The sequence below is a fragment of the Mus pahari genome, chromosome 23, assembly GCF_900095145.1.
Source record: "Mus pahari chromosome 23, PAHARI_EIJ_v1.1, whole genome shotgun sequence".
NCBI lineage: Eukaryota > Metazoa > Chordata > Mammalia > Rodentia > Muridae > Mus > Mus pahari.
Genome location: NC_034612.1, coordinates 27903458 through 27914879, shown reverse-complemented (window position 1 = coordinate 27914879; position 11422 = coordinate 27903458). Strand labels below are relative to the sequence as shown.

General features: G+C 42.8%; 1 protein-coding gene across 1 annotated transcript in view; it reads right to left on the bottom strand.

Annotated features, from left to right (window-relative positions):
- Zcwpw1 (zinc finger CW-type and PWWP domain containing 1) overlaps positions 1-11209 on the bottom strand; it is a 16888-nt gene extending 5679 nt beyond the window's left edge. Inside the window, exons 1-5 of the mRNA XM_021187203.1 lie at positions 11150-11209; positions 10933-11008; positions 9489-9582; positions 8947-9104; positions 8311-8433 (exon numbers count right to left, since the gene is read on the bottom strand). Of these exons, the coding sequence (XP_021042862.1) occupies positions 8311-8433; positions 8947-9104; positions 9489-9582; positions 10933-11008; positions 11150-11209 (511 nt within the window). The remainder of the gene's footprint in view (positions 1-8310; positions 8434-8946; positions 9105-9488; positions 9583-10932; positions 11009-11149) is intronic.
- Positions 11210-11422: the final 213 nt, after the last annotated feature.

Genomic DNA, 11422 nt, shown 5'->3' with positions numbered 1-11422 from the left:
CTAAGGATGATATCCTCCAGACACATCCATTTGCCCAAGAATTTCATAAATTCATTGTTTTTAATAGCTGAGTAGTACTCCATTGTGTACATTTACATTGTGTACATTTACACAATGGAGTACTACTTTTTTATCTTTCTGCTATCAGATTACAAGCTTAAGCTTGCAGGGCTGAGAGATGTCTCAGTGATTAAAAGCAGAGCACGCACTACCCTTAAAGAGGACCTGCAGACCTGAGTTCAGTCCCCAGCACCCACCCACACTGGGCCATCTCACAACTGCAGCCCCTACTTTCTCATCTGGCCTCAGAAGGCACTGTATTCATATACACAAATCTACATAAAATACACACTTAAAAGTAAAATAAATCTTTAAAAGACGACAAAGCTGAATCCTTTAGGACCAATGCTCTGAGTTGATCCTCCTCCATGAGACACAGGTCTGGGCCCAGCATTTCTCTCTTAACCATTTGCTTTGGGCTCTACCCAGAGGACATTGCTTTCTTTCATCAATTACTTTTCAAACCTCCACTTCTATCTCTCTGCTAAACTTTTCCACTGTGTTGTTTGAAACTTTGCAAGCTTGAGAAACTCTACTCGGCCTCTTCTGGGAACTCCATCTCCTTTTGNGTGTGTGCTCACATGTATGCCTATACAGGTCGGAGGTTGAGAGCCAGCATTCTCCACTATCATGGTCCATCTTATTGTTTTTGTGTGTAGGATTTGGGGGTTATAAGTATATGTGTAAACACACTCTCGTGTGCGTGCATGTACACATATGCACATGAGCTTTTAAAGAATGATCGCTCAATTGATTGATTTTTTTTTTTTGAAACAAGTTTTCACTGCCTGTCCTCAAAATGGCTGTCTTCAAAATCAGAATCTGTCTGTCTGCCTCTACCTCTATCTCTCAATTGCCCAGATTAAAAGCATGAGCCACCATGCCTGGTAAGATTTTATTTTTATTTTTAATTATGTGTATACAGGAATATGTGTGCATGGAGTTTAGTGTTCATGGAGAAAGTCGAGGGCATTGGGTGCTCTGGAACTGAAGTTAAAAGTTGTAAGATGCCTAACCTGGGTACTGAAACTGAACTCAAGGCCTCTGCAGGAGCAGTAACTCTTCTTAACCACTAAGCACCTCTCTAGCCCCCACGTCTCATACTGAAGGCAGGGTCTCTCTGAACCTGGGGCTCCCTGTCTCTGCTTCCTCAGTACTGAGATTACAGGCACACATCACTAGGCCTACCATTATCACATGGGTTTTGATAAAGGCTCAGACTCAGATCCTCATGCTTGCTTGTCAAGCACTTACTGACCAAGCCATCTCCATGGCTCTCAATCGTCATTGTGATCCCTGGATGACCCCCAATGACTCTGTCCCCACTCAACCTGCAGCTCAGCTACCTAAGTGGAGTCTGTTCCTTCTCACATTCCCCACATCTCAAGGCAGAAAGTAGGCCAAACATTACCTTATTCCCCCTGCCCCTGTGCCTCTCTCTCCTGCAGAAACTATCTTGCCCTCGGGTCTCCCTTGTAAAGATGGTGGCATCCTACTTAGTCTTTACCTCTCCTCTTCCAGCCTTCAGCTCAGATGTCACATCAAGGAATACCTCACAAGCACCCCATCTTGGTTTCTTGGCTCTTTTCCATAAACCTCCATACCCTACTCCCACTCCTGCATGGCCCAGCCAGTCATGTCAGAAAGCACACACTCCCTCTGAGTATTTGTCCAAACATCCTCTGACACAAAATGCCCTGTCCTCTCCACCTTACTTGCTGAAAGAGTCAGTCTCCAGTCCACCAGCCTGCNCACCCACTGAGAGCATGAGGATCAGAGTTTGCATCTCCAGCATCCATGTTAAAATCCAGGTACAGAAGTGTACATCTTTAATCCCAGTGCTAGGAAGATAAAGACAGGATCCCTGGAGTTCATTGCCCGCAAGGCTAGCTGAATCAGTGATGTCCAGGTTAAATGAGAGACCTTACCCCAGAGTATAAGATGGAGTGTGATTGAGGAAGACACCTAAGGTCCATCTCTACCCTAGACAGACAGGCAGGCAGACAGACACACACACACACAGATTTAATATCATCAGACAACAGTTCTGTAAGTGCACCTTGTTAAAATTTTACCCACTGTCAATTCTTACCTTAAAACATGTTCAAATGCAGGAACATACCTTACCCATTTATAATCTGATCCCACTGGAATAATTCAGAAAAGGTAACTTACAGTCAGGTCTTTTCAAAACATCATATACTATTAATGGATATTTCTTAAAGTACTATATCTAAAAGCNAAATACTAGGAGCTGGAAAGATAGCTCAGTGGTTAAGAGTACTTGCTGTTTTTCCAGAGGGTCTGGGTTCAGTACCCAGCACCCCCATGGTGGCTCACAATCATCTGTAACTCCAATTCAAGGGGAGTTGACCTTTTCTGGTCTCTGTAGGCACCAACNATGGACACAGTGCTTGGACATACATGCAGGCAAAATATCCAAACACATAAATAAAATTTAAAACAAAACAAAAATACCAGTTGTGCATGATGTATTCATTAGAAATGACAGTTGCTGGGTCTGAGATGAAACTCAGTTGATAAAATGCTTGTCTAGTGCACATGAAGCCCCGAGTCCCATCACTAGCACCTCATTAATTTGGTGCATTGGCTCAGGGCTGCCCTCCTAGCCCTCAGAAGGCGGGAAGATAGGGAGTTCAATGTAATCCTCAGTTATATAGTGAGTTCAAGGGTAGTGGGGATACATGAGATCCTGTCTTTTCAACAAAACAAAGCAAAAACTAACAAATCAAACAAAAAACTACCAATGCAATTGCCCCCTAATAGTTTGGTATTTATAGAAATGACCTAACAAGACCAAAAAAAAAGAAGAGAAAAGAGTTGGAAGCCAGGCATGGTGGCTCACGCCTTCAATCCCAGCACTTGGGAGGCAGAGGCAGAAAGGTAAAAAAAAAAATTAAAGGTGCATACCACCACGCCCAGCTAGGCAGGTGAATTTCTGCGTTTGAGGCCAGCCTGGTCTACAGAGTGAGTTCCAGGACAGCCAAGGCTACCCTGTCTCGAGAAAAAAAAAGAGAGAGAGAGAGAGAGAGAGAGAGAGAGTTGGAGAGAGGCTGGTTTCCAGACACTGAGGGGCAGCTGCATGTATGAATTCACAGTCGCTTCGACAACATGCACAAGCCTTTCCAAACTCAAGCCAGACTAAATCCCAGCATGGAGAGAAGTGGATATTACGCCCTGCCCCTACCCAAGGAACTATTGGTAGCTTGATAGCTGCTAAGGAAAGAGAGCCAGTTTTCTTTAAGTGAAGCCCCTGTGGAAAGCCACTTCCCAAGAGAGAACAGGCAACATTTTGTACTTGATGATTAAGAAAGACAGCAAGAGAGAACAAAAGATTGTGTGGGTAGGGAAGTGGGTTGGATCTGGGAGGAGTTTAGGAAGTGACTATGATAAAATATATTAAAAATTCTCAAAGAGCTAATAAAAATGAGAGGGAAATCGTGTTTGATGCTCACCCTGTGTGTGGCTGTATGACAATGGAAATCGATGTAGGCAGCACACACAANATTCCAGCTGCCTGCTCCGTCCTCCACAACAGCTCACTCTCCTGTCCCCTCTCGTCTCCCTGGCAGCTTCTTCTCAGTGTCCTTTGCTCAGTTCTTATTTTCTCCAGTCAGTCTCAAAAGTCAGGATTCCAAAGCTCAAAGGTTTTTGTCTCCTCACACCACTTTCCTCTAAGCTAAGCTCATCCATTCCCATAGTTGTGAAATCTATTTTTCATACCTGACAATGCACGGTTGTATACTCTCGGCCTGTTATGAATTAAGTGCCACTTTGCTCTTTGAGACCTGTATGGTATTGTGCCGTATCTTATCATGCCATGTTGTTCTGATTAATTTTTGTGGTTCTGAGGACTGACCCCAGAACCATGCACATGCTAAGCACAAGCCCCACCACTGAGCTGCTCTCCCAGTCCTGACTCTCGACTTCGATCTGAGTCTCATACATATCTCAAATGTAATGCACCCAAAGCAAAACATTTACTCTTCTCCCACCGTGTCTTCTACTCCGTTTCTTGTCATGTGAGNGAGTATACCAGAGGCCAACCTCTTTTGATACTTTCCTCTCTCACACTCCACCAATTACCAGTCATTACCTAGTCCTTATCTCTATTTTATCTCTAAAATATTATAAAACAATACACTTCCCTGCTTTCATCATCCTAACCCAAGCCACCACTACACATTCTGACACCAGTGCTCAAGTATTAAGTGCTCCATTCTTTGATGAGTCACTGAAGGATCATTGTCAAACATTAATTTGAAGATGTCATCCACCTGGAAACAACCCTCCAGTGGATTCTTACTGCCCTTAAGATAAAATTCTCAATATTAGGTATTTTTCTTTCAAAGATTTTATTTTATCTATCATTGTTGTTGTTGTCATTTTCATCATCAAAGACAGGATTTCTTTGTGTAGCTCTGACTGTCCTAAAACTAGCTCTGTAGACCAGGCTAGCCTTGAATTCACAGAGATCTACCTGCCTCTGCCTCTTGAATGCTATGATTAAAGGCATACACCACNACCACCCAAGCCCTCACAGATTTTATTCAACTTACGTTTACATATCTGTGTATATGTATGTATCTGTGTTTGCACATGAGTGCATGTGCCCATGAAGGCAAGAAAAGTGCATCAGATCCCCTACAGCTGGAATCACGGGTGGCTGTGAGGTGAGACTCACACTCAGGCTCTCTGCAAGTTCTGAGACAACTCTCTAGTCTACAGTATTGTTTTTAATCAAGCTAATGCCTATCTCTTTCCACTTTTCCAAAGCACGTCCCATACCTCCTGATCTCAGAACTCCAATTACATTGGCTTTCTCTCAATACCCAGACTATAACAAATCTTATCTTACCTAAAAATTTCTCCTACCTTCCACTTAGATAACTTGTAGTCAGTTTTCAGGTTTTAACTGAAACATAATTACCTTAGAAATACATTTTTGGACTGGCCTCATGTTACTTAGGGCTCCACTGTTTCTATTCATAACAAAATGTTCTTTTCCTTCTCTACATTTATTACAAATTGTATTATGATAGTCAGTCCCTTTCTACATCCTGTACCAGGAAGGCTCTCCTTTCCTTGGCAAAACAAAAAGAATAGTTCATTTACAAACTTCTTAGCTCTTTTAAGAAATAACCTATGCTCTTCTTGTGTCCTCCCCCAACCTTACACCTCCCATTTCCAAAACCTAGAACAATGGAAGCTCCCAGGAATCTATGAGAATGACCCTAGCTAAGACTCCTAGCAGTGGAGGACAGGAAGCTGGCCATCTCCTGTTACCAGGCAGACTTCCAATGGAGGGACTGGGACACTAACCCAGCCAGAAAATCTGAGACCCACAATTTGTCCTGCCCACAAGATGTATAGGGGTAAAAGATGGATCAGAATTTGAGAGAATGGCCATCCAATGACTGGTCCATCTTGAGACCCATGCCATGAGAAGGAGACAACCCCTGACTCTTTTAATGCTATTCTGCTATCCTTGCAGACAGGAGCCTAGCATGACTGTCATCTGAGAGGCTTCACACAGCAACTGATGCAGAGACCCACAGCCAAACGTTAAGTGGAGCTTGGAAAATCCTGTGGAAAAGGGGGAGGATTGAAGGTCAAGGATACCACAAGAAAACCTGTAATCAAATAACCTGGACCCATAGGGGCTCATAGAGACTGAACTGCCAGCCAGAGAGCATGCATGGAAGACAGACTAGAGCCTGTGAACGGAACATATGTAACAGATGTGCAGCTGGGTCTTCCTAGGGGACTCCTAANAGCAGGAGCAGGGGATGTCTCTGACTATACTGCCTGCCTTTGGATCCCTTTCCCTAAACTGGGATGCNTTGTCTAGCCTCAATAGAAGATGAGCCTAGTCTTACGGCAACTTGCTAAGCCAAGGCTGGTTGATAGGAGGCCTCCCCTTTTCTGAGGAGAAAGGGAAGGGGGTTAGGGAAAGGACCTGAAAGGGGGTACCTGGGTGGGGAGGAGAGAGGGAAAGCTGTGATTGGGATGTAAAGAAAATAAATAAACTACTATAACAGGAAAAAAATCTATTTAGTTCTTCCCTTTGAGTGATTTAAGCCCTACACAGTTGACTGCCTAAAGACATCACACTCCCAGCTCCTTCTCTACGCGGATCAAGTCTGGGTTTCCTACCATGCCTACCTAGTCTTTCTAGAATGCCTCTCCAAGAACATGCAAGCCAATTTATGCTTTTAAAATAACAATTGTGTAAATACAGGGATGGGGAGAAGACTCAGTCAATAAAGTACTTCTCATTGTGAGCTCAGGTTCAATGTCCAGAACCTATGAAAAAAGAGATGGGAAAAAAAAAAAAAAAGAAGATGGTCACTGGGCTAGTGAGACAACTCAGCAGGTAAGGGAACCTGACACTGAGTCTATCTGTTTGATCCCTGAGACCCATATGGTGGAGAGAACCAACTCTTACAAGTTGTCCTGTGACCTCCATATGTGTCAAGAGCATACACAAAGACACACACACACACACACACACACACTCATTCATTAAAAATTCTGGGGGCTGGTGAGATGGCTCAGTGGGTAAGAGCACCTGACTGCTCTTCCGAAGGTCCGGAGTTCAAATCCCAGCAACCACATGGTGGCTCACAACCATCCATAACAAGATCTGATGCCCTCTTCTGGAGTGTCTGAAAACAGCTACAGTGTACTTACATATAATAAATAAATAAATAAATCTTTAAAAAAAAATTCTGGGCACACTGCAAACATTTGTAATCAGCACTGGGGAGGTGGGAACAAGTAGATTTCTGCAGCTCACTTGCCTGCCAACCTAAGCCTACTTTGTGGGTTCCAGGCTGAGAGTCCCAAGATCTCAAAAAAACAAAAACGAATGACGGTTCCTGGGGAACAACAGTTGAGGTTGCCTTCTGGCCTACACATATATATGATTGTATATGTATCTATACGTGTGAACAAATACAACATGAATACACATATGTACACACACCAAGAAAAACCTAACTATATACATATCAGACACTAGCTGAATTTTATTTCACTGGTTCTTATACTAAACATTCTAGGTTGTTGTGGGNTNTTTTTATTTGTTTGTTTGATTTTTGGTTTTTTTTGTCTTTTGTTTTTTGTTTTTTCGAGACAGGGTTTCTCTGCATAGCCTGGCTGTCCTGGAACTCACTCTGTAGACCAGGCTAGCCTCGAACTCAGAAATCCGCCTGCCTCTGCCTCCCTGCCTCTGCCTCCCGAGTGCTGGGATTAAAGACGTGCGCCACCACTGCCTGGCATTGTTGTTTATTTTTGTGACATGATCTCAGTATGTATATTTGGCTGATCTGGGGCTCACTGCATAGACCAGGCTGGCTGTGAACTCACACAGAATCACCTGCCTCTGCCTCCCAAGTACTGAAATTAAAGGTATAAGCCACCACACCCAGCCCAGTTCCTCATTTCTTTTTTGCTTTGTTTTGTTATTGTTGCTATTTTGTTTTATCATTGTATTGTGGATGTGGGGACATGCATGCTGTATGAAAATGCAAGCATGTTCATGCCACAGCATGTGTGTGGAGGTCAAAAGACAACTACACTGGGCCTTCTACTTTCTTTGAGACAGTCTCTCTTTTTTTTCCCTCCTGTATATGCCAGGATAAGCTTATAGCTACTAAGCTTAAGGAGAGTCTCTGGTCTCCACCTCCTATCTCCTGTGGCAACTCTTCATTTACATATGTGTGTGCTATTGCATCAAGGTCTATGTGAGTTCTAGGGATCTTAATGACAGCTCTTAACCAAGAATAGCCTGCCAATCACCTTGACCAACCTATACAGCAGCCATCAATAAGACCCTGATGGCTTATCGATTGTGATGTACTTGAACATTTTCAAATCTTGATCCTCTGACTTGTCTGTGAGTGTGTTTGACATGACTGGGTACTCTCTTTCATGAAATTCTCCCTCCACCTAACCATCCCACCACCCTCTCCTAACTATTCACTTCTGAGCCAACCTTAGTTTCCTTCTGGNCACCGTCTAAAACCCCAGGAGCAGAATGTGGATTCTGTGAATAAATAACCCAACAGATGAAGTCTTTCTGCTTCTTCCTCTTTCCTTATCATCTAAGAAGCAACTGTACAAGATAAATAACAGTTTTCTGGTTTCCTTTATCATCCCATGCACTGCATATCTCCTCCATCTTGAATTTTCAGCTCAAGTTTCTCCACATTCAGCTTAGCTCACCAAAACCACTGTCCCCTCCTTTCTGGTGGCCTCTGATCTGAGCCTGATCCTGGATCACTATCTTCTGTTTCTCCTTCAGAGTGCACTCATGTCCATCTTGGATCTTCTCCATTTTCTCATCTTCTGGAAAAACAAAACATATCACTGTGAGGTGGAGATGTGAGAATGTCTTCAGGCAATAAAAACCAGGGAAAGAGTCACCAGGAAGCCCCAAGACTGGGGCAGGAACTTGTAGGCTGCTTAGTGTCCCATTTTCTAACTTCTTGAAAAAGTACTTGAACCAGGTTTCAAAGGAGGACTGACTTGGGCTGACGTGGAAGCCACAGTAGAAAGAGAGAACTGACCCCCAAAATTGTTCTCTGACCTCCACACACGAACTATGGCATGTACCTGTTCTACTCTAATGATAACATTTTTAAAAGTTTAAAAGATATCTGGGAGCTAGAGAGAGGACCCGACGTTGGCTTCTAAGGCACACTTTTGGCAACTCACAACCACCTGTAACTGCAACTCCAGGGGACCTAACACCCTCTTCTAGCTTCCACACGTACCCACATATACATGGCATACACTCACACAGATGCACACACACAGACATAAATAGAATCTTTTTCAAAACCATATGATGACACTTACCAGCTTTCTCCTTTTGTTTGCTTAAAGAGAATCTATCAAATTTCTTCTTAGAGGGTTCAGTAACTGGCTGGCCTAGCTTAGATGTCCCCATCTCAGAATTCACTTCCTCTTCTAAAGAAGATGCAATCTTTGGAGTCTCAGGAGTTACTACCTTCTCTCTGAAAATGATATTATTTAAATAAAAAGCCTTCAGAGAGACACTTGCCATGCCAATTCTTTGAAAAGTAACCAGGAGTTAAAAGTAGAACAGGAATTCTAGACTCGAGNCGGGAGATGTAGCTCTGCGGTGTAGTGTGCACTAGAAACAGTTTAATCCCCAAAAGACACATATAAGTGCCAGGCCTCCTAAGGTCTCCTGAGGTCATTTTATCCAACTCCTTGCCTGTGTCCTTCCCAACTCAAAGAGGCATCTTTCCTGAGCTAAGAGAAATCAATATACTATAATATAATGAATGACTACATAGACAGACAGGAAGACAGAACACCATTTACCAATGTTATGCCCACCCTGTGTTCAGCCTATCTCTCTGGAATAAACTTACGGATCAGCATTTTTCTTATCAGTGACAGAAGGAACAATGCCCGGTTTTTCGTCCGATTTGGTAGGTCTGATGTGCTGGNCACAGGAGGAAGTCTCTGCAAAATTAAGGCCAGACCCTAGCCCTTCCAAAATCGAGTATTACAGAAAGGAAACATGGAAAAATAAAGCAGCATCCCATTTGGATCCCTGACCCCTGTGCTTAGAAGAGTCTACTTCTGGTATTTTGTCATATGATAGAACTTAAAATCATTCAAATTCAGGAAAAACTAAAAATCNGTATCTTTCTGCAAGCTTTTCTATACTGATCAGCCTCATTCCAAGGCTGATAATCCTAGTGTACATGTACTATATTTATCTTGTTTTCCCCCAAACTCCTTTTAAGAGAAGAAGTACACCTACAAATAGCTAGGAAACCATTCTCCTTAGTCACACGACCTGTTAGAAAAAGCCTCTGAGCCTACATAACAGCCCTTTTTATTCTAGAAGTCAAACCTAGGACTGGAGAAATAGCTCAGTCAATAAAGTGTTTGCCTTACAGGTATGAGGACCTCAGTTCAATCCTTATAACCCATGTAAAATCAAAAACAAACAAATGAAGTGTGGTGGCATGCACTGGGGCAGGCAGATCCCTGTGACTCCCCAAAGCCTAAACTAGGGAAACTGGTTGGGATCNAGCCCACTGAGTNACACTGACTCAAAATACAAGGCAGAGCCTGAGGAGTGACAGCTGAGGGTGACTTCTGGCCCCAATCCACATGAGCAGATACATGCATCGGTACATGTTCACATGCACACNTGCATACATTAACAGAGACACACATATATGAGCCTGTGCATACATTTAAATGTAGACACTAAACAAATACTCATAAAAACCAATCCATAAAAAGAAATAACACAATATTAAAAACATATAAGCCTTGGCCCCATAAGACAAGCTCAGCGCCTAGCCTGAAAACCTGGGTTCAATCCCCAAGATCCCCTTAGTAGGAGGAGGAAAGCAATGTGCAAGCTGTCCTCTCACCTGTAAACATAAACCACAGCATGGCACGAGCACGCACGCACACACAGCACACACGCACACAACACAACAAAAATAAATAAAATGCAATTTAAATACACATACATGTCTATACACATAAAATACATTCTCCAAATCTGAGGAATATTATCTTTTCTNAGTAGATTGCAAACATATGAGTAAATTAAAATTGCATTTGAAAAACTCAGGTGAGGCTGTGTTGATTCTAAAGTTNGNATCATCTACTTTTCTAAAAGCCTTCTTTCACTTTTCTCTAACATGGTTCAGCTACAGATTAAATATTTCAAGTATCATTTAGTATTTTCTCAGGAAGACAGCAGAGGAAGAAGCTGTCGGACTTATGCTACCCCTCAGATGACAGTCACTGTCTAACGAAGCCCTTNCTCTTCACGCCAGGCCATACCCAAGCACTCCCGCAGGGACTTCTGTAGTACAGTCTGGAAAATCTCCTCATACTCTGCATTGGTAAGAGTTTTTTCCTACAGAGACAAGAATAAGAAAGGAGAACCATTTGTCTTTTCAGTTTCTTACTTCTGACAAGTCAGGGGAGCCTTGCTTACACAAAGAAGTAAATGAACAAAACTGTAGGTTTTAAGTCAACAGGAGTCCATAAATTTTACCCAGAACTCCTGGGGATAAAGGGGCAACAAATGGAAACTGTTTATAAACTCTCTGTCCATTCCTGTTCTCTTCTTTGTCCCACTCTTATCCCATTATTTCTAGCTAAAGGCTCTCATCAAAACATTCTGGCATTGCAGCATGGTGGCACACATCTGTAATCTCAAAACTAGGAAGACAGAGGCAGAAGAATCAGGAATTCAAGGCCAGTCTTAACTACATAGCAAGTTCACGGTCATCTTGAGCTACGTGGGACTTCATCTTAAGAATTAATG